Source organism: Elephantulus edwardii, unplaced genomic scaffold (assembly GCF_000299155.1).
Source record: "Elephantulus edwardii isolate Elephantulus edwardi_28Jun2011 unplaced genomic scaffold, EleEdw1.0 scaffold00007, whole genome shotgun sequence".
Taxonomy (NCBI): domain Eukaryota; kingdom Metazoa; phylum Chordata; class Mammalia; order Macroscelidea; family Macroscelididae; genus Elephantulus; species Elephantulus edwardii.
The window spans coordinates 32,847,450-32,871,900 of record NW_006399757.1 but is presented as its reverse complement, the minus strand read 5'-3'; the positions used below and the strand labels follow the sequence as shown (position 1 = coordinate 32,871,900).

Genomic DNA, 24,451 nt, shown 5'->3' with positions numbered 1-24,451 from the left:
AGTACTTAACTAGAGTCTGTAAAGCACTTGCTGAGAGGAGACTGTCTTTCTACCCCAGAACTACCACTGGTGGATTTGAACCTTTGAAAAGGAGCTTTGAACTGACAGCACAACTCTCTACAAACCGCGCCACTAGAGTTCCTCATGGCACACTCATCATTATCTTCATCTCACGGCCACAGAGACGGAACTAACTCACAGCTGACCCTCCAGTGGGTTTTTGTCGACTATAAATCTCACAAGAGGAGATTGCCAAGCTTTCCCTTGTAGAGCTGGTAGATTCGAACCACTTGCTTTTGGGTCGGCAGCACAACTTCTTACCTACCGGGCCAGCAGAGTCCTCTACGCTAAACTAAGGGACTCTAATTTTTCCAGTAACTGTTTTGAGCAGAATATACAATTAAAGATGGGCCAGATAGGAGTGTGGAGACTAGAAGGAACCATTTGAGACAGATGGATGCATTGAAAAATGACACTTTATTCCATTTTCTTTTCCAGTTCTCCACACACTGTTTCTATTTTTTAATTTGGCTGGGAAGATAGTTTGAAGAAAGAAGAGAATATGGGAAAAAAACACACACTAATGACCCTCCCAGCTGCAAATTTTACATCCTCTATGATACGAACAATGAAAATAATTACTAATCAAAACCAGGCAGCAGTGAATTTTAAGGAAGATTTGGAGAAATTAAATCCTTCCTATTGCTAGATATATTTAATACTGTGACCACTTTGCACAACATTATAGCAATTCCTGAAATAATGAAACATAAAGTTACCAAATGGCTCAGTTATGTTACTGAGCTATCTGTCCATGAGACATGAAAGCTTATATCCACACAGAATCTGTACATGAATGTTCATGGCAATGTAATTCTGTATACCCCCAAAGTGAAACAACATACATTTCTATCAAATGATGAATATATATAAATATACACAATGCAATATTATTAAGCAATACAAAATGAAGTAATTATTTTTCCTAACAAACCTTGGAAACATGCTGAATGGTAAGAAATTTAGTCACAAGATACCACAAGATACATACTGTGTGATTCAATTTCTAGTAAATGTCCAGAATAACTAAGTTGGGTAGAAAAAGAAAGTAGATTAGCAGTTTGCTAGGGATTGGAGGAATTGGATATGAGACTTCTTTCTGGGATTATGAAAATGTTCTAAACTTCTATTGTGATACTGGCTTCATAATTTCATGACTCTACCAATAGCCCCTGTACATCTTAAAAAATGGGATTTTTCTGACATATTAATTCTATTTCAATAAGTGCTGAAAGAGAAAACATATTATCTCTGTCTCTCTCGGTCTCTCTCTCTCTCTCTCTCTCTCTCTCTCACACACACACACACACACACACACACACACACACACACACACACACGGTGGAAGAACACAGAAAAACAAGGCTGGAGTCCAAATTCTGGCTCGGTCTTTTGAGCCATAGAACCATGTGGGAAGCGAACTCCCACGAAATTAAACGCATTGTTACCAAGTTGATCCTCACTCCTGTGAGGTAATGTGTTACAATGGCTTCCTTCACACTCACAAGCTGGAATGCATTATGATGTCATGTGCTACAGTGACTTATATGGTAGAACTAAGCTCCAGAGAATTTTCTTGACAATTTCAGAAACAGATTGTTTGATCTTGCTTACATGGCACCACTAGGTGTGTTTCAGTCAGGAGTCTTTAGGTCAGTTCTTTTTATTTAATTTCTTTTGCTGTTGAGTCAGAATTGACTCATAGTTGATCCTCCAATGGCTTTTCGGAGGCTGTAAATAGTATGGGAGGAGACTGCCCAACTTTGTTTGCAGAGCAGCTAATGGGTTTAAACTGCCTGACTTTGGGTTGCCGGTGTAACTCCTTACCCACTAGGCCGCTGGAGCTCACTTGGTTGGGCACAGACATTTTGTAACACCCAGGGACCTTGGGAGAGATAGAGCTTAACCCCCTACAAGGCTCAGTCTTATTTGTAAAATAGTAACATCAATGTTTAGTGTGAATATGTCTTTGTTGGAATATATATATTTATTTTTCTTCACTTGGCTCTTGGTAAAAGTGCAACAATGTTTCTTTTCCAAGAAGATGATTTTTACTCTATTTCCAACATGCATTTTCAAGATCAACAGAATGGACTGGTTCATAGACAAATTTATATGCAGGTCCAAATGAGTAGTTTATGCTCAGGATTTAAGACCTCTCTGGGGATTATCCTCTAGGTCAATAGTTTCCAAAGTCCTCGCTGGAGTTAATGACCTGAGAGGCATGTTAGGAATTCATCCTTCTGGGCTGTCCCTGTGCATTAGGATCTCAGGCTGGAGTACAGGGAGTTTGCAGTGGTCCCTGCCCGGTGTTTCATATGCACCCGCTGCGGCAGGGGTTACCTGACCACAGCTAAGATGCCCTAAGCCTATCTTACTGCTGTTGTGCAGTGATCTTGAGCCAGTTCCAGCTCACAGTGACCCAACTACAACAGAAGAGAACGTCACTGGTCCTGCTCCATCCTTGTTGTCATGTTCACAGACCCCACGTCAGTGCCTCTTCCTGGGACCTTCTTTGCCATAATGTCGTTCTCTATCACTCTTCAAGCATCCCCATTTCCTTCTCAGCAATCTCTACCCAGTTTTCTTGACTCATACATCATAAACTCTATGTTCTGATTTCCAATGGCTTTTTGCAGCTGTTCCTTCTCGTTTTCGATTCTGTCATATTAGTAAAAGGTGGTAAAAGCTTAACTGCCACCATGATGCTGAGGCTTACTTGACTGTAAGGAGGCAGTTTTTCCCAGACATATTTTGAATGTCTCCCAATATGTTCCACCGCCACCAGATAGTATCCTGTTGCTCTCAGTAGCTTTTCACAGGTTAACTTTTTGGAAGTAAATCACCTGGTCCGTCTTCCTAGTCCGTCTTAGTCTGGAATAGCCACTTACGCCTGTATGTATGCAGGTATGGAAATTCTAGTGACGTGGCTCCTGGTACACAACATGCAAACCACCATTTGTCAATAGGCCATGGTCTGGGTTAGTCTCAGGAGTGCTAGAACGCTACTCATGTGCATGCAAAAAAACATTTATATGTTTTTGTCCTGTTTTTCCACTAGACAACAGGGTCCTGAATACTAGAACTCTGTTCATTAGCTTCCTTTGTATCTCCCACAGGATATTATCCTGTTGTCATTGCTGTTGTTAGGTGCCATCAAGTCAAATACAACTCACAGCATCTGTATGAACAACAGACCTGAACCCTGTCCTGTCCTGTGCCATCCTCACAATCTCTGGCATACCCAAGCCCCTTCCCAACATCACTGTGTCACTCCACCTGGTTGAAGGGCTTCTTATGTGTAATTGTTGGCTACCAAGAGTGGACTCCAGCTCATGGTGATAGATAGATAGATAGATAGATAGAGAGATAGATAGAGAGATATACAGATACAGAGATACAGATATATAGATCAGAGTGCAGCATTGCACCATCTCCATGACCCTTGATATTTTGGAGACCTTTGTTTTGGCTCTTGTCTCACTCCAGACCACTGAATGTGTTCCTCATCTTTGCAGACTCTCTACTTCCGTGTCCATGATGGCCTTTTCTCATGTTTGACCTTTGGTGTTGATGTTTCCAAAGTAGATTAACGTTCCCCATCCTCTTCTCTAAGGAAAAGTCTGGCTGTATTTCTCCTAAGGCTCATGGGCTCATGGCAGTCCACAGTGCACATACTCTATGAAAGAGCTCGTCTGCTGGTAGAGGAAATTAGCCTCGTGATGGCTTCAGTTAGGAAGAGTAGTTAGGAAAGCAGGCTGACACTGTCTCCTTTCAGTGTTTTCATCAGAAAAATGAAACATCTGAGATTTCTCAAGCCTCAAATTTCTCTGCAAATGAGCAATAGTTCTTTATTGCATCAGAGATGCAAAATTAACTTTGACTCAACTATAGAATGTTTAAAATGTTTTCTGCTGAAGATCAAAGACGATAGCCTCCAATATAGATTACATCTCAACATTAAGAAAACAAAAATTCTGAGCACTGGTCATCAGGCAGCATCATGAGAGAATACAAAAAGATAAAAATTGTTAATGACTTCATCTTACTTGGACCCACAATCAAACCCTTGGTAGCCGCAGTCAAGAAACCAGAAGGCATGTTGCATCATGAAAAATCTGCTGTCAAGGACCTCGCCAAAATGCTCAAAGACAATGGCATTGGTTTAAAGTCTAAGGCCCTGACCCAAGCCATGACTTTTCAGTTACTTGCTATGCATCTGAAAGTTGGACAATAATGACTAAAGATGATGGAAGAAGCAATGCCTTTCAGTTGTGGTTCTAGAGAAGAGTAGTGACTATGCCCAAAGAACAAATGAATATGTCTTGGAGGAAGGGCAGTGAGAGCACTCCCTGGAGGCAAGGATAATGAAGTTTCATCTCCCATACTTTGGGCATGTTGCCAGGAGTGTTTTGTTTTTAGAAAAAGACATCATTCTTGACAAGATGGAGAGTCAGCAAAAGAGAAGAAAACCCTCAACAAAGTGCATAGAAACAGTGACTGTGGCAGTGGACTCAAGTATATCAGAGATGGTGAGGATGTCATTGATAAGGCAGGATTAGGATCAGTTGTTCACAGGTCACTGAGTCATAGCTGACTTGCACATAGCAACAACATGGAGTTTTTCAAACACGCATAAACAGAACTTTCAGCAAATGCCTGCATGCCTTACCTGCACAGTAAATACCTTTTAAAAAGAAATTCTATTATTTTTTCTTTTTAATAAATATGTATTATTTTAAAGAAATACATATTCACTAATAACCAGATATTTCTAATAAAGATATATTTATTCAATATGTTTTAATCAATGTTTAAATATAATTCTTGAAACATGTTTAACAGGATTTATATATTGATTGATAAATAACAGAATATGAACTATAACAGGATGTCTGTGTATGTGTGTATACACATATACCCTCTCATTGCCATCGAGCTAGAACTGACTCCCCGCTGGGTTTCCAAGGCTGTGAATCACACAGGAGGTTGTCTATCTTTCCCCCTCGGAGCCGCTGGTGGACTTGAACAGCCTCAGAAGGTAGGGTTTTGGAATATTGATGCAGCTCCCTTTGTGCTATGCCACCTGTGTTCCCTGTATGTATAGTCCCCCTGACCGAAGTTATGGTGTTTCCTTAGGAAAGTTGCATGTGAAAGTTGGACAATAAATAGGGAATGAGGAGGGAGAATTGGCACCAGATGAGATGGACTGGTATAGTCACTGGGGCATTGAGGGTAGGTGTGTTGGAGACAGTGAGACTGGCTCAGGACAGAGAAGGCTTCAGAGCCGTTGTACATAGGGACACAGGTGACTTGATGGCACATAACAACAACAAGGCAGAATTTATGCCTTTGACTTATGGTTCTGGAGAACAATACCAAATATACCATGACAAACCAAAAAAGGAAGCAAATCTGTGTTGGAAGGCAGCCAGAAAACATCTCAGAAGAAAAGATGGTGAGATTCAGTCTCCAATGCGCTGGACATATCAGGAGGATCCAGTTTCTGGAGAATGACATCACGCTTGTTAAAGTCACCAATTCCAACTCACTGCCATTACGTTGATTATAGCTAGTAGCAATCCTCCACTATATGTATGTATGTATGTGTACACACACACGGACATGGGCACGAGCACGGGAGCACTGGTAGCCTATTGGCAAGAAGCTGTGCTGCAATTCTGAAGGCACGTGGTTTGAATACACCAGCCACTCCACGGGAGAAGGATGGGCAGTCTCCTCCTGTGAGATTAACTGCCTCTGAAAACCCACCGGAGGGTCAGCTATGGGTTGGTTCCGACTTGATGGTACACAACAACAACACCATGTATACATAGGAAGTTCTGGTGTCTTTTTGGTGAAGAAGTGCACTGGCAACTCCAAAGCAAGCGTTCTTAATCCACCAGCTTCTCTGCTGAAGAAAGTCAGGCAGTCTCCTGCTGTCAGTTTACTGCCTCTGAAAACCTCCTGGAGGGTCAGCTATGAGGCTGTTCTGACATAGTAACAAAGACATATATATTTAGATTTTTATTCTACTCAGCCAGCTCCTGGAATCTTAACTGCTGTGCCACCAGGACTCTTTAAAAAGTCTCACTAAAACAGAACTAATTTAATTTTTGCTGTTGTTGTGTGCTGTTGAGTTGGAACCAACCCATAGCTGATGCTCCAGTGAGTTTTCAGAGGCAGAAAATCACATAGGAGGAGGCTGCCCATCTTTCTCCCTCTGAGTAGCAGGTGGATTTGAACTGTGTGTTTTTGGGATTACAGTGCTGCTTCATACCACTAGGCCATCAGAGCTCTCTGAATTTAATTAGTTACTGTGAATATTTTTCTTCTTCTGTGTATCTCTTTTGGTTTTTGAGAAGAGTGATGAATACCCCATGGACTTCCAGAAGAACGAACAGATAAGTCTTCAAGAAGGTGCAGCCATAGTGCTCCTTGGAGGCAAAAACGAAAAGCTTCATCTCATATACTTAGGGCTTGTTACTAGGTAGGCTATTTCTTGGGGAGGGACACCATACTTTCAAAGGTGAAAGGAGCACACAGGAGAGGAAGACCCTCAACCAGGTGGATTGATTCCGTGACCGCAGCAATGGCCTTGAATGTGTAGGAGATGATGAGGATAGCGCAGAACAGGACAGGGTTCAGATCTGTTGTTCACAGAGTTGTTTTGAGTCATATTCAACTCAACAGCACCTAACAACAGCAGCAACAACATCTGCATTGAGACAAATTCAATATGGCATAAAGGAAGAGTTTCTAGTTTATTTATTGTTACAGTCTTAACAGTAAACTGAGTTCAGGGCCATACTTAGATAAATATTCAAGAAAATTTGTTCTGTTTCTCAAAATATAATTTTAAAAGTCTGTTTGGAGTGTGTGTGTGTGTGTGTGTGTGTGTAATGCCATTTACTTGCTATTTAAGTTTCTTTTCTCAAGTGCATTCTGAACTAACCACATTGAAATCAACAATGCCATTATAATTTTTGTTAGGCACCATTCTGTTTGATCACACACACGCACGCACACACGCACACACACACACACGCACACGCACACACAGAATTATTATGAAGCGTAAGAGGCATAACTATGCTGGTTCTGTTTGAGCCTGCCTCAGTCATCTGTATTGTCAGTTGAGACTCTTCTCTTAGGGCCAGGAACTATCTCATTTAACTCTAGATCTCATGTCACCTTATTGGTGTTCAGTGGAAGTTCGTTCAGTGAAAGATAAGGACCTGTCCTGATCTCCTAGAGAGATCTTGAGGGATTCCCAATGATACATCTTACTATCCCAAGGCTCTTTCTGGAGTTTAAGAACCCAGTTTGAGTTGTCAGCAGGAAATTGTCTTAAGTTGTATGTATAAAGTCTTATCTTCTCTGAGCCTCCATTTCTTCATCTTTAAAATGCAGATTATAATACCTAACTCCAAATGTTCTTGTTACAGTAAAACAAGGTTACATATTTGTAAGGTCATTCTTATTGTTGTGAATAATAATTTTATTATATACAAGTTTATATAGGAGGTTCTGATGGTCTAGTGGTAAGAAGCTATGCTGCAGTCCCAAAAGTATAAGATCAACCAGCTGCTCTGTTGGAAAAGAATGGGCAATCTCTTCCCATGACTCATTGCCTCTGAAAACCTGCTGGAGGGTCAGCTATGAGTGGGTTCCAATTTGATGGCACACACAATCACAAAAATATACATGTTTAAAAGTGGATTAGTTTAGGGGGAAACCCAATTACTTTATGTGTATGAGAAGGAAAACGGATCCTTTTTTCAATACATACTTAGTACTAACTTTGTGCTGGGTATTGTGTGTGTGTGTGTGTGTGTGTGTGTGTGTGTGTGTGTGTTTACATTTATATCTTGTTGTTGATGATTGCCATCAAATCGAGCACGACTCAGCAACCCTATGAACAAAGCCTTTCTATAACTATCAGCATTTATCAAAGTTCATAGAGTTTCTAGAGGCATGTGGTATAGGAAGTAGATGCCACTTCTGCTTCCAAACATGTCTTAAATAGGGAGCTCCACCACACACTGTCCACATTGGGCAACCATTATAGCATTTGACACCCCAGCAGCACAAGGTTCAGCATCACTGCAATCCCAGGTTACCTCAGTACAGCAAATTGACAGAAGATTGCTGTACCACTTAGAAGAATGTTCCTCCAAAATATAGTAACAACTGACTTATAATAAAAATCAACCTATAAATAGATATAACACAAAAAAAAACCCCAAACTTCGCACCATAGAGGCAATTCTGAGTCATAGTCACCTTTTCCTGGTCTCTGAGGCTGTAACTCTGTCACAGAAGGACACTGCCCATCTTTCTGGGAGTTACTGGTGGCTTGGAACTATAGCCTTTTGAGACTGGAAGTAGAGTCTGAGAATAAAATGTATTAATGAAAATAAAATAATAGTGACAAAAAGACATCGACCTTCTCTGCTCCTGAGATCATCTCTGTGTCCACTCTCCCCCTGAGATAAGAAATCAGCAGAGTGAACCTCCCTTTATGACTCCTTGCTCTTCTAGACAGTAAGGACTGAAAAGTAAGGCTAAGGGATGATCTGCCAAAGCTGTTGATGTCATCCAGACTTGGCTGTTTTATCAAAGCAAAGTGGCCTCAGGAGATAGAAGTGTGCTAAGCTTCATGTGTGTTTCATTTTTCTCATGTCACCTTCATAATGCTGAAAAGATCGGAAAAGCCTTTGATTTGCAGTATCAGATAGTAAGCATCTGCCACTGTGTTTTCTTTTTACTGTTTAAAACCTGCAGGCTCACTTGATTGTTTTCATTGCTAAGAAAGGGGCTTTCCAAATTGCAATTTCTTGAGAAAGTGCTTTCTTAGTGAAAACATGAGTAAGGTGTGATGCATCAGTCACTCACTGGAAAGGTTGACCACATGGACAGGGCGTGTGGGTGGAGAAATTGCCCAGCGAAGGGAAATGCTCTGTCCAAGAGGCCTGAGGGGCACGGGAGTGGAGGGCTGATTCAGGCTTCCACTAATTACACACACACAGAGTGCTTGGCAAGCCTGCAAAGTGCCGTCAAATCTGCATTCATACCAAGTACACACTTCTAGGAAACTACTTTTTTGAAAGGAGTGTTCGTTCCCTGAAGATTGCTCTTTCCTGGAACTCAGGCTCTCCCAAGAATTTACCTGCATTGGTGTGCTCTGTGATGTTGTGGGCTGACTCCAGCTCATGGTGACCCCATGTGTGCAGAGCACACCTGCTTCACAGGAGTCTCGAGGCTTGTGTTTTAAGGTGCCTTGGGGTGAGCTCTAACCTCCATAACCACCAGTGCTTTGCCGAATAGCTGAACACCAAGACAGTGCCACGCAGGGTCTTCTGGTGAGGCTATTCAATTCAAACATCTCATAAGTGCAAAAGATGGCGTTTGCCATTAAGAATACAAAGGTCACTTAAGAGAAGGCTTTGTCTTCCAGTAGAGCCACGTCTATGTGGTACTGGGTACCTGTTAGCTTTCTAACAACCACTTCCCCCGGGGCAGCCACAGGGCGCTCTTTGCGTGTCTTCCACATGCTAGAATTGCTATGACCTCTGTTAGTACAACTCATCTTCAAGGTTTGGCTCAAGTCTTAGTGAGGCCCCTCATGCTCACCCTATGTAATAATGCACCTTGCTTCTTCTCCTTACTGTCTACTCCTCCAGATCCTCATATCTGCCCTACTTGCCAGAGTGTTTCCACCAGCTGCTCTGTGGAAGATGGAGCAGTCTCCTCCCGTGCAACTTACAGCCTCTGAAAACCTGCCAGACGGTCAGCTCTGAGTCAGTCCCCATTCACAGGTATATAACAACAACAACATCAACATACAGTAAGGGAGTTCTGATGGCAGAGTCGAGGGAGCTCTCGAAGCTAACTGGTAAGGAATTGTTCTGCCGTTACAAAGGTGTGTGGTTCAAATCTACCAGCTCCGTGGGAGAGGGATGAACAGTCTCCTCCCATGTGATTTAGTGTCTCTGCAACCCTGCTGAAGGGGTCAGCTCTTGGTTGGTTCTGACTTGAGTACATAGCAACAACAGTGGCATAGTCCATAGGTAGTTGCACTGGTAACCCAAAGGCCTTGCCTTTCTGGTGCTATAAAAGACCTAGTGGCTCTAAGTGTGAAAGATGAGCCGTCTCCAATGCAATTTACAGCTTTGGAAGCTCAATGGAGGGTCAATTACGAGTAGCTTCTGACTCAATGACAGAGATAGTGAGTGAGCGAATCAATGGTGGATCAGTTATGGATTTCGGTCTTCCATATGGGAGACCTGGATTTGTTTCCTTGACAAGACACCTCCTGTACAGCCGTTACCTCTTTGTCAGTGAACTTGTGGTGCTATGACATTCAGCCTGTTTCAGCAGAGCATCCAGACTAAGATGGACAAGAAGGAAAATTCTGGCAATCCACTTCTGAGAGTCATTAGGGAAGGCTCTGTGGATCCCAGCAATACAGTCTGCAGTCCATCACAGAGAGGGTGCAGGGCAGGACAGCATTTCATTCAGTGTGCACGGTATGGCCGTGAGCTGGAGACGACTCAGAATCAGCTAACAAAACCTAACAGCATACATTGTCCATTTCTGCTCCTGGGGCGGTCACTTAACATCAGAGTCTTTGGATGTTTTATTCACAGGAATGGCATCCACTTCCTAAACAACATGCCTCTGGAAACTCTATGAACTTTGATAAATGTCGAGAGTTATAGAGGGGCTTCAAGCCTTTTGTTCATAGGGTCACTATGAGTCATGCTGGTGCTTGACTCGAAGGCAATCAACAACAACAACAACCACAACAACAACGTTCGAGGTTAGTGTCTCAACCAGTGCATGATACAGTTACTATTTTCTGGAAGATTACATATCTTATCCTGGAACTAAAGCACCTTCCTTTCTCTATTAATGGAAAATCTGAACTCAGTCCAAAGCAAGCAAGTTCTGCAGCCACTTCTGAAATCTTCACTGGCAGCCTCATCTACTGTTACATACTGTGAAACAGTTTCATCCAGGGTCCATGAACACGGCATCCAAAGCATTGCACCCTGGTGGTAGACCAGAGTGGCCAGGCTGCACATCTCTCCTGCTATAGTCACACTTTGAACCAGACCTTCTCAGGAAACAGCTGAAGAGCAGCCAGTGAGGAATGGAGACCTGGGAGAATGGAATCTCTGTTTCTGCTGAGATTAATTCCCTGCCACAACTGGTCAAAACTCCTTAGTGATCTGCTGAGAGCCATGTGATGGAGAAGAGGCCTTCACGGGATTCATGGAACTGCATTGCTGAGTTTCCTGCGTCTTTCCTCCTGGTGCAGTCCATGATCCAGCCACTCCTGGAAGGTACTAGTTGGCTGATTTGGATGCAAAGGAGAGTCCATGGAAATCCAGAGACAGTATCCAGGACAACGCTATGGAGCCTACGGAATCCTGTTACCCAGAGACACCTCCAGATGAGGAGACACTACCTCACCATCTGGGAGATGATAGCAAGGTGGTCTCTTCTACGGCTCTCACTCAGCACACCATGCTTGTAACATGAGCCCAAGGGGATGAACACAGCACGGGTTTCTGCCGTCAGTTAATCTAAGACTAATGGAGATTTTTGTAAAATGAAACCAAACATGCACACATACACACACAAATAAAGCCTTTCATTACTAACTAAAAGGTTGTCTACCTGGATGTCTACTTCCTTTGAAAACACTATGGGGCTTGTTCTGTTGTTAAAACACAGGGGCCAATGTGAGTCAGAAACAAGTTCATGGCCACTGACTTTGTTTTTATTAGTGGATGTGAGGACTATCTTCTGTGTCTTGGTTTCTCTCCTTCGAGTGTATGTATTTACACAGTGCAGTTTCTTCCTGTGAGGTCCAAGGGCCATCGACATGCAAATACAGAGACAATGTTGGACTTAATGAAACATCTCTGGAAGCAGAGGCTGGGACTACACAGTTACAGAAATCCTTCAGGTGATTCTTATGCATGTTAAAGATTAAGAGCTGGTGTCAGAGTACATCATCATTTTTTACACTTCAAAGTACTTTCCTATTTGAGCCTCATGACAATAAAGTAAATGAAAAAGGTAGGTGAGTGTGTCTTCATCTGTTGTTGTTGTTATGTGCCGTCGAGTCGCCTGAGACTCATAGCGACCCTATGTACAACAGTCCTAAACTCCGCTCTGTCCTGTGCCAATAGCACTGTCTCTGACACTCCCATCCCAATTATCCCAGTCACTGAATCAATCCACCTCATAGAGGGCCTTCCTCTCCTGCGCCGCCCCTCCACCCTCCCAAGCATGATGTCCCTCTCTAAGGACCGGTCTCTCCTCACTACATGTCCAAAGTAAGTTAGACGGAGACTCAGAATCCTTGCCTCCAAAGAGCCACCCGGTTTAACCCTCTCCAGGACAAATCTATTTGTTTTCCTAGCAGTCCATGGTATTCTCAATACTCCTCCAGCACCACAGCTCAAAGGCATCAATTCTCCTTCTATCCTCCTTGGTCATTGTCCAACTCTCTGATGCATAACAGGTGATTGCGAAGACCATGGCCTGTATCAGACGCACCTTAGTCTCCAGAGAGACACCACTGCTCTTCAGCACTTTTTTTTTGTTACGTACAAAAAACCTTCATCTTATAGATGAGAAAATGGAAGCTCAGAGATGCAGAATCCAAAGTCATGCAGTTCATTCATGGCAGAAGTAGGATTTAAGCATTTGTCTGACTCCAGATCCAATCCCTGCCCTCACCCATACTGCACTGTTTCATGGATGGAGCTGAGGAAGGAGGGTGCAATGAACCAGAATATAAAATAACTGTGATGGATGTCCGTAGAGATAGTAGCCTTTTGCACTCCAGAGGGCCTTCAAGGCTGTGATCTTTCTGAAGCAGATCACTTTCTTCTAAGGCATCTCTAGGTAGAATTGAACTACCAACCTTTACAGTTAATACCCCATCTCCAAACCATAGACTTAAAGGCTTTTCTTGACCACATTGAGTTTGAGACTCATTGCTGTCCAATTGATTTCAATACATAGCGACACCCCTCCCACCCCCAATTTGGTTTCAGAGGCTGTAAATCATAAGGATAGGAGTCTGCCTATCTTTCTCCTGCAGAGCCACTGCTGGATTCTCTCCTCACTCTTTGGGTTAGACACCCACCTGGGTAAGTTTGGTACTAGGAGAAACACTGCCATCTAGTGGCCTTCTGAAGCCTAACCATAACCTTGTCATTAACCAGAAATTCCCATCTTCTGCCAGAACCTTGGTGGACATAGTTCGTGAAAGATGATGAGCCTCTCCATTTGGAAGCCATTCAAAATGTGACTGGTGTTCTGGTGTTTCCAGCAGTGACCTCTGCATGCCAGCATGCTTCTCGCAAAAGATCGCCTTCATCCTTCTCCAGAAAAGAAGCGCCTCGTGCAGAGCTGGAATTCTTATTTCATGGACATGAGATGCCCAGGATACTAGAAAATCACCACCGTCTTCAGCCATGCACAAGCGATGGTTTTGTGTGTTGGCTGCTCCACTGTTGTCTGTCAGCCCGCAGGAAAAGCAAGGCTTACAGAAGGATGCCCCTTCAGATGGAAGCAGCTTTATAATAACACGCTGAATCAAGATGGATGAGAATTATCTCAATAAATACAATATCGGACTTTAAAAAATGTCACTGGAGAAGCGCTACCTCCTCAAAGTAGGGTCTGTTTAATGTAGACGAGATAAAACTTTCACGCAATAAATTTCATTTGCTGGTATGACAAGGCCCAAAGTGAGGAGAAGCAAGTGCAAACCTCCGAAAATAATTGAGGTGTGAAATGTACAAAAATGAAAGACAGGGTAATGATGGGGGCGAGGTCCAATGGTGATTCATTTTGTAAAACCCATTGCATGCAAATGATTGAAAGACAATATGAATGAAGAATAGTGTGAAACACCATGTATATGAACTTTGTAAACAAATTAATAATGCTAAATAATAATAATAGTTATTATTATTATTAAAATTAGCATCTAGGAAAATGAGAAGTTGTGAAAAAGGAAATGGCCCACATAAGGATCAACATCCTAGGCATTAGTCAGCTGAGAGACAGTTATTGGCCTTTTTTAATGAAATTAGCATATAATCTACTCTGCAGAAAATGAGAAAGGGAAGAGAAATGGTGTATTCATTGTCAAGAAAGTATTTCAAGATCTATCCTGAAGTACAATGCCGTCAGTGACTGGATACTATCCCTATGAATGTAAGGAAGATGTGTTGTTAATAAAACTGTTATTAAATATAGGCACCAAACACTGAAGCCAAAGACGGAGACCTTGAGGATTTCAAAAAACGTTGACATAATGAACTTTATTAAACATGCAATCAAGATGCATTATTAAGATTTGGTGGCTGGAATACAAATGTTAGAAACAAAGAAGGCCTGGTAGTTGGAAAATATGACCTTCATGACAGAAAAGAGACTGGAGAAAGCATAATAGAATCTTGTACAATTATTTATGCACTACAACTTAAAAAAACAACACCCAAACAAAAAAGGTGACTGATACATACCTCTCATGGTGGAATACACAGGGATTGAACTGAGCACATGCATGAAAGAGGTGATGGAGAAGCTTAATGTCAGTGGTCAAAACAAGATCAGAGGCTAGCCATTGAATAGACCATATGCAAGTTCAAATTATAATGGAAGAGAAAATAAATTCATGAAAGGCAAACTATGACTTTGAGTTTTCCCATCCTGAACTTAAAAACCACCTCAAGAATAGATGGGTGGTAGGCTGATGACTTCAAGGATATCATCCATGAAGAAAGTAAAAGGTCATTACAAAGTCAGGAAGGGGGTGGGGGAGACCATAATGGATGTCAGACAAGACTCTGCAACTTGCTCTTCAATATAAAGAAGCTAAAACAAAAGGAAGAAATAATAAAGTAAGAGAAATAACCCAAAAATTTCAAAGGACAGTTCAAAAAGACAAAGAAAAGTATTACAGTGAAATGTACAAAGAGCTGGAGTTAGAAAACCAAAAGGGAAGATTGGGTTTTGCATTTTCTTTTTTTTTCTTTTTCCTGTCTTATATATCAATGTCTGACACGCACTCACCCTAGAAGTCTCTTTCAAGCAACACTTTCCCCTGCCATTAATGATCTCCAAGTTTGAAGACTAAGACTCAATGTTGGATGGGTGAGCTTGAGCCTGCAAGGAGCAAGCTGGCCCTAGACTTTTCCAAGTCCTTATTTCTTTGCCTCCAATTCTTACGTGTCCAAGGACAGAAGGGTTTTGCATTTTCAAGCTGTAAGAACTGAAGAACAGATTCAAGCCTTGAGTTGTAATACTAAAGAATTCTACGGATGAAATCTTGAATGATGCAGGGAACAGCAAAGTGGACTGGAAAAGGGGTGGCTTTGGGAGAGGGAGGAAATTATGCAAAAATAAATTACTTTTTTTTTAAAAAAAGTGAACTGGGAGAATAGGGAGGAAAATGTGCAAGAATGAATGAATGAAAATCCAATTTTTCTGTATACATTCATTAAAATCACAATTTAAAGGAGAGGGAAGAAGATTAAAGCAAAACATAATCACTGTAACAAAAAAGGAACTGGTTGACACTGAACCCTTTTAAGAAAGATGATCAACAACATTGATAATGAAGGAGCAGTTCAAGCTGTATTGGAGGCACTGGCAAAAAAATAAGGTCTCAGGAATTGATGGAATACCAGCTGATACAGCCCTTGGACATGCTCACTAATCTATGTCCAGAAATTTGGAAGACCTGGCCAACTAAATGGAAGAGATCCATATTTGTTCTCATTCCCCCCAAAAAAGGTGAACCAAGAGAGTACTGAAATTATTGAAATGTATCACATGCAAACAAAATCTTGCTGGTTTGTTTTTAAATGGCTGGAATAATACATCAACAGGGAACTGCCAGAAAGAAATTCAAATGGGGTTCAGAATAAACTAGAAATGAGGCACGTCAATGCCACTGTCAGATGGATCTTGGCTGAATACAGAGAATACCAGAAGTATGTTTTACTGGTATTTTATTGATTGTGCAAAGACATAGTCAACCCAATTGTGTTGACAACAGTAAATTATAGGCAACATTGAGAAGAATAGGAATCTCAGAACACTTAATTGTGCTCATGCAAAAATATATATAAAACAAAAGCAATTGTTTAAACAAAACAAGGGAGCACTGTATGATTTAGAATCAGTAGAAGTTTGCTTTAGGGCTGTATCCTTTCTCCATACTTATTCAGTATGTATGCTGAGCAAATAATTCAAGAAACTAGACTATATGAAGAAGAATGTGATACTAAGATTCGATCAAAACTTAGCAACAGCTTGTTTTATGCAAATGATACAAACCGTGCTCACATAAAGTAAGGGAAACTAGAAACACTAAAGAAGGTTAAAGACTACTGCCTCTAGTAGAGATGAAATCCCATCATCAAGAAAACAAAAATCCTCATTACTGGACCAATAAGGATGATATGATAACAATTTCATTTTACTTGGCTCCACAGTTAGCATCTATCAAAGCATCAGTCAAGAAATCAGAAAATGTGTTATACTGGGAAAATCTGCTGTTAAGCACCACTTTAAAGTGCTAAATAGCAAGGATGCCTATTTTAAGACTAGGGTGCACCTGCCCTACGTCTTGGTATTTCCAATTGCTTTTAAGGCATCTGAAATCTGGACAGTGAACAAGGAATATCAACTTACGCCTTTGAATTGTGGTGGTAGCAAAGAGTGTCAATATCTCCTGGACGGCCAGAAGAACAAATATTTCTAGGAGGAAATACAATCTTCTTAGAGTATATATGGAGCTCTGGTGGCCTAGTGGTGAGAAACTGCATTGCAATCACAAAGGCATGTGGTTCAAATCCACCAGCTGCTCCGTGGGAGAAGGATAAGCAGTCTTCTTCCGTGCAATTAAACTGCCTCTGAAACAGCTGTGGGTCAGTTCTGACTCAATGGTACAAAACAACAAAAACTACTATGTATATTATATATATTGGAAGTAGAATGGGCAGTTTTCTCCCATGTGATTAATTGCCTCTGAAAAACCATCTGAAGGGTCAGCTATGGGTTTGTTCAGACTTGAGAGCAAACAACAACTACGTACATACACTTACACACTTGTTTGACCACATAAACACATGTGCATGTCCCTATACAGCTCTAGGACCTGCATCCTTGAACCGCGCAGAGTCCTTGAACTTCACAGAGATTTGTATTGTGGGTGAAAATTTGAAAAGCAAAGTTCTTGGGCAGGGATTGCCCACGTCCTTAGGGAACAGGCCACCACATCTCTCCCCCTCAAAACAGCTGGTGCTCAAACGACCACCATTTGGTCAACAGCTTTATGCCACCAGTGCTTCTGGATTGTTAAAACAACTACTATTTTTCAACAAGGCAGGGATTGTTGTTCTTAGTTGTCATTGGGTCATTTCCAACTCATGTTGTCCTTATCATTCTAGGTGCATTACACAACCATCTCTAGTTTGTATAATCAATAGGAAGAGAATAATTTTGAGGCCTCAAGTTCCTGTTATAAAAATGAAGCTTGTCCTCTAAACATGGAAGGGTTCAAAGGGAAAAGTTACTTTCATCCTGGAAATCTGGGAAAGGTTGCATAAATGAGGTGGCTTTCTGTTAAACCTTGAAAAGACAGTGATATTTGGTCCTGGCTGGCTGGGGAGAGGGGATCACTGGTGGCCTCGTGGTAAGGAGATGTGCTGCCAAGCCAAAGGTGTGGGGTTTGAATCCACCAGCTGCTCTGAGGGAGGAAGATATTCAGTCTCCTCCTGTGCAATTTACAGCCACTGAAAATCCACGGAAAGGTCAGCAATGGGGAGAATCTAAGCAAATCCAAGGTCAAAAGTGATCTAAGAAAACGTTGTAGAGGAGAGACAAAGATTCGGCCAGGCTACTGGAACATTTCCTTTGCTAGACTTACTGGGGAGATTGTCAAATGAGGTAAGCTTGCTTTGGAGGAGACTGAGGAATTTACAGATTTAGAAGAAAAAGAAAAAATGGTGCTATTTAGTCTTAGCTTTCTGCTTAGGAATGATTTTTCTCTTTGCTTGTGTTAACACGTTGCCACAAATGACTATAGCTGTCCTGCACATTTTAATTAATAAAAAGAACATCATTTGTACAACGTGTACTAATGCATTTATTTGTTAATTATTCAGTAATACATAGGGAAAAAAGATGTAACATTCCAGATAACATATCAATTTAAAGTGTGCAGCAACTTGTTAATATGTTAGTGAATTTTGGACCAAAAGTTTTCTATACATACGTCATTTGATATTTTAAAAATTCATGTTCACTGACCTTCTCCTCTTGTCTCATAGCTTTTAATCTTTCAAGATTCAATGTGTAAACTACCCTTCGTTTTCTAAATCATGACCTTGTAGCATAATTTTCCTTTGTGACTGATTTATGCCACTCAGAATAATTTTTTTTTTCTAGATTCATCCATGTGGTGAAGTATTTAACAAATTCCTGATAGTACTTTAGTGATGCATGATACTCTATTGTGTGAATATACCACAGTTTCTTTAGCCAGTCATCCTCTGATGGGCTCTTGAATTGTTTACAATTCTTTACTATTGTAATTAATGCTGCAATAAATATGGGTGTACACATATTTGTGTAACAGAAAAAATGTAAGCAACAAATACAGAAATATATACATTAATGGATACAATACTCTAAATTGATATAATCAAGCAAATGGTTAATTTGCCAAAATTCAGGATATAAAGGCAATTTATTTATTTAAAAATAAAAGTTAACACATGTGGAGTATAGTTCAAAAAAGCTTTACTTAAAAAAAGTTAATACACAGAAAATTTATTCTAGTGTATTTATCAGAGAGAAGATGAGAAGAAAATTAGTAGCTAAAAACAGTTGTTAAAGCCTACAAAATATAAAAAATACTCAAAAAAACAAAACACTTGTTAAGACCGGTGAAGGGAACAACAATAATAAGTGAGTTAACCATGAAGAACGGTGGATATTATGATTTTATGTAACAAAATGTGTGTGAATGATAAATTGAAAAAAATGCTTTAGGAACTCTCAAATGGCAATAAAAATTAGATCTGTGAAAAGAGAGTTTTTTTCCAGATAGCACATAGAATTTCAGAATAGAAAGGTGGACACACATTCTCCAGAGGAAAAAAATTACTATTTAAGCATTTTCTGAAATGATGAAAGACACATCTTTTTGGTCAAAGTACACTCTTACTGAAGTTGTTGTTGTTATGTGCCGTAGAGTTGCCTGCAACTCATAGGGACCCTATGTACAACCGCCCCAAATCCTTCTCTATCCTGTGCCAATCTCACCATCTCGGACTCACCTACATGGACTGCTAAGAAAATGAACAGGTTTGTCCTGGAGAGGGTGAAGCCAGGCTTCTCCTTGGATCCGAGGATTCTGAAGCTTCCTCTGACATACTTTAGACATATTGCAAGGAGGGACCAGTCCTTGGAGAGGGACATCATGCTTGGGAGGGTGGAGGGACAGTGGAGGAGAGGAGACCCTCAATGAGATGGATTGATTCAGTGACTAGGGTAATGGGGGGAGGGCTGGGGTTAGGTGTCTTACTAAAGAGGTTAAATAAAAACAAACCTACACCAGACTTTCAATCTGGGCCACTTGGTAGATCACTTGCTGAGAAAGAATCCTAAGCAAAGTAAACTTGTTTAGATAAGATTGACTCTGAGGAGGGAAAAATAAACTATAGGGCACAGGACCATGAGCATCTCTCTGAAAGGGCAAGAGGGAGTAAGAAAAACACTGCCCCTCACTGCCCCAGAGGAGAAAGCAGATAAAGAGCCCAGCCCCACGGTGCCTGTAGAGACCCACCAGCAACAAGAGGTTTGTTAATTCATTGCTGACTCACAGTTATCATACCAACAATGGGGTTTATTAGGGAAGGAAGTTGTAGAGTGGGGGAGTCAAAGTATATCACAGTAAGTCCAGGTTTTAGCTCAACAGTTCCTCTGCAGTTAGTTCAGGCTCTGGTTTCAAGTCAGCAAGCAGCTTTTCATTCCATCATCAAAGGCAAGAACAACAAAATCCAACTGTGGCCACTACCAATAAATGCAAGAAGCCTCAGGTCACAGCTTGCCACCATTTGTCCACAGCAGTGCCATGGTCTGTCCACCACCTGGGTCCCATTCTCACCATAATCTTGCCACCACAAATCTTCTTCACCTCAAGTCTTGCTGCTCCAAGTCTTGCTGTCACTCTTTCTATTGCTGCTTCAGCTGTTGCTGATTAGCAAGCCCATGCTGATTCGCAAGTGTCTGCAGTTAAGATAGCTGGAGCCCTGAGGGGCTAAGTGATGGCTAAAAAGCACCAACTTTCAGGTTAACATCACAGTGTGGAAGACTGATCCTGCTGAACTTAACAGGCTACAGTACTGGAAAGGAAGTAGCGACACAGAAAAAGAGTTCTAGAAATCTATATTGAGGTTCTCTTATGTCTGTCTCATTGCATTGTGCAGTTGTTGAGGTGAGTCCTAGTGTTGGGCGAAGAGCAGTCACTGGGGAGGTGTAAGCAGACCATTGCCAAAGCACATGCCTAGCCAGCCTGTGTATAGAGGCCTTAGTATTCAGTCACATACCTCATCTCAGTCCCAATAATTGTCCTTTCCCTGGATTCTCATTTGAGTATTTAGTATACTGTTTAATTATCCATAGGTAGTTTGATCTCAAGACCTGCTCTAACAGCAATACAGACCTTAGTGCTTCTATGCAGTAACCACCAACTGTATGTAGCTATTGGGCACTTAGAATGTGCCTAGTCCAACCTGAGATGTGCAATAAGCAGTACCAAATTTTTCTCTTTGTTCCTACTGATTATTGTTCAGTCTCAGAACTGAGCTTATTTTTAAGTCTCTGCTGAGCTTTGTCTTTCATTTTCATTTGTGATGCTTGCTGTTTTGGCATCACTGGGAAGGCCTTTCTGAACTAATTCCTGGAGTTTTTCTGCATGTGCACAGAGATTCGCTTTCTTTAAGCCTGTAATCAAAGTGCGATATGCACCTTTCTTCCCATGTTGTTGATACCAGGTACGGAGCATTTGGACCTTCTGTTCAGCTGCATCTTGGGGATAGTTACTCTTAATCTCATCTATTTTGGCTTCTTCGGTACCATTCTTTCGAACAAATTCTTTAACTTCATTCATTGTCATTCTGTAAGCAATGTACGTGATATATTCACTCAAGTCAATATCTAAAAAATAGAAAACGGTATTAGAAAATGCTTTTTTTTCTAAAAGAAATTTTCTATTATTTGTAAACCATGTGTATTTCCCTCCTTGTTGTACTTAAAGAATATAATTTAGACTTAAAGATCTCGAAAGCTAATGGGAATTATAAAAAAGAAAAAGGAAAAGCAAATTCTAATTGTAACTCCATGTCCCCAGTAAATTACTATATGACCTGGAAAAGATCTGTATCATCTTTTCCCATTTGTAAAATAATGAAGTTAGGAAAGATTATCTCTAAATTTCTTTATAACCTGATAACCTAATGATTCACAAATTTAAAAGTACAAAGTTTTTAATTATGTATGAAACATAAAGCATAGAACAGAGCAGGATCATGTATGTTGTTAAAGACCTTGACAACATCAATAATAATTGACTCAACAATTCAGATTAACATCTCAGTTAGCTTAGGCACATAACTAAATTATGAAGAAAATTTCTCACATACCTTAGACTAAAGCATTTCTTATTCATGGTAAATATCCTTTATTTTGTATGGCCATATATTTTTTTAAATTTTATTAGTTTTAATGAACATTTACAGAGATTTTTGGGTTTTCATTCATTGTTGCACTGTTTTCTCCACCCTCATCCCCAGTTCGTTCTTCTCTCCCCCCCCCATGTCTGTTTTAATGTATGGCCATATATTATTTCACTAAAAGCCAGTGACCTCTGGATAATCTCCATTCAAGATTTAATGAATATCTCAAGCAGCAGACTTGATGAATCCTGTGGTCTCAGCTGGTCCAGTATGCCTGGACTTTTTAAGAATTTTATTTCTGTTCTGCATTATTCTCCCATTCTCCCCACGTCCACCAATGATGAACCAAATTAGAATGGTTAACAATGGTAGCCGGGCACCACTTAGTTTTTCTGGTCTCGGAGTAGATGAGGATGAGCTAAGTTTGTATAGGTCAATAGCCCTTTGCACTGATTTCTAAGACTGGTTTTCCTCTTTCTATTTTTCTTCTAACAAATAGAAACTAAGTGATGCATTTTTTTTTAAAAAAATTATATTGGATTGCCTACAGAGTTAATACACATTGTGTGTCATACAATCATTCTGATTAATTATATTTTATAAAATTAATCTACATTGAACTATGCCCACCATTGCCCTGTCTTTCCAGATCCCCACCAGATCTTTCCCATTTCCTTTACTCCCCCCTCCCCCCTTCCATCAAATTGTGCCGCCCTCTGATTTCCCCTCTGTCCATTGTCATGGCTATGCTTCTACCCTCCTCCCCTTGGATCCTCATACACATTTTACTAGTTATCTTTCTATGTTTACAGTAATGGTTTCATACAGTATTTGTACTTATGGGACTAAGTTAATCAAGTGTTGGCATTTTCAATGGCAACTCACAAGCTTTTAAAATTCTAGAGTCTACTGAACTCAGTAAGATTCAGAGCATAAACTTTAGGTGCCAGTTGACAGAGCCATGAAACTAAGGACCTACATTTTTAAATCCTAAAGTCAGTATTTTAAGGTGTTTGATTATGTCTAAAATTGTGTCCTCTATGAGTATATATGCATATTCATACATACATACCAGTTTGTTCATGTACATAGAGATCTTTCTATCTGTGCATACACATGCGTTACTCTGTATCTACTTGTATATGTCTACAAACACACCTCACTTTACTGCAGTTTACTTTAGTATGCTTAACAGATACGGTATTTTTTCTACAGACTAAAGGTTTCTGGCTCACTGGGATCAAGCAAGTCTGTTGGTGCTTTTTCCCCCACAGCTTCTGCTCACTTTGTGTCTGTGTGTCATATGTCGGTAATTCTCACAATGTTTCTGACTTTTTTTCTTACCACTCTTGCATCCCTAGTAGACTACAGAATTGTGTAAAACATCTTTTATGTGCAGTGTGGGGGGGGGGAACCCACTTCATGTGACTTGCTTTATTTCACTATTCCCTTTATTGTGGTGGTCTAGGGAGTTCTGGTGGCCTAGTGGGAAGAAGCTGCGCTACAATCCCAAAGGCACATGGTTTGAAACCACCATCTGCTCTAGGGGAGAAGGAGGGACAGTTTCCTCCCATGTGATTTGCTGCCTCTGAAAACCTGCTGAAGAGTCAGCTGTTGATCAGTTCCGACTTGATGGCACACAGCAATGAAAACTACAATGGAGTGGAGCTCTCTGTACTCTGAGTGGTATCTGTAAGCCTAGACATCTGTGTCCATGTACATACACTCATTTTAGGTTACTGTTGACATTGTTGCCTAGTTATGCGTACCATATACTTTAGCATAAACATCCTACACTCTTCTGCATTTCTTAGTGACATTTTACTTTGGTCAGGTCATGTTCACTGCACCTTCATCCAGTGCCACTTTTCAGATCGCCAAAAATAGCAAGTATTTACAATCTGGGGAGTGGCTACCTGGTTTATTTTTAACTATGAATAATAGTTGTTGTTGTTGTTGTTGTTGTTAAGTGCCATCGAGCTGTAGGCCACTCATAGTGACCCTATGAACAAATGACATGAACACTGGTATAACTTTCATCGTTTCTTCAGGTTCATAGGGTTTCTGGAGGCAAGCTATTTCATAAGTGGATGCCTCTCCTGCTTCCAAGCTTGTTTGATTTGGGGAACTCCACCAAACACTGCCCACCATGGGTAACCATTCTCGCATTTGACATGTCAGTGTCACAGTGTTCAGCTTCACAGCAACCATGAGTTACCTCTGTACAGCAAGTGGACAGACCAGGGCTATACAACCTAGAAGAATGTTTGACCAAAACTTCTCTGAGAAACTATTGTGATAACCTCTAAGCTCAAGAAATAAAAGCTAGATCCCACAATATGTCATTGACATGAGTAAATACTCTTTTACTTTGAAATTGGCCTGTTACTCCTAAGAAATTCACTTCTATGAGGATAAAATACTAAAAATCTTACCTGGAAGAAGAGCTCTGTCTTCTTCCTAGGAGCCAAAAAAGAAATAGAGAATGAAAAATCTATTCAGAACAATAGCATGTAATCTTCTGATTTCAGAGCAAAGTATAACAAGTTAGCTGATAATCAGAAAACTGGACTAAGTGATTAAGAAGAAGGTATTCTACCATT

The 24,451-nt window shown here is 40.8% G+C and overlaps 1 protein-coding gene and 1 pseudogene across 1 annotated transcript in view; one reads left to right on the top strand and one right to left on the bottom strand.

The window, feature by feature from the left end:
• The first annotated feature begins 13,438 nt into the window (after window positions 1-13,438).
• LOC102869645 lies at window positions 13,439-13,696 on the top strand (annotated as a pseudogene).
• A 7,290-nt stretch (window positions 13,697-20,986) lies between these two features.
• FAS (Fas cell surface death receptor) overlaps window positions 20,987-24,451 on the bottom strand; it is a 39,343-nt gene continuing 35,878 nt past the window's right edge. Inside the window, exon 6 of the mRNA XM_006880399.1 lies at window positions 20,987-21,330. Coding sequence (XP_006880461.1) covers window positions 20,987-21,330 — 344 coding nt within the window. The remainder of the gene's footprint in view (window positions 21,331-24,451) is intronic.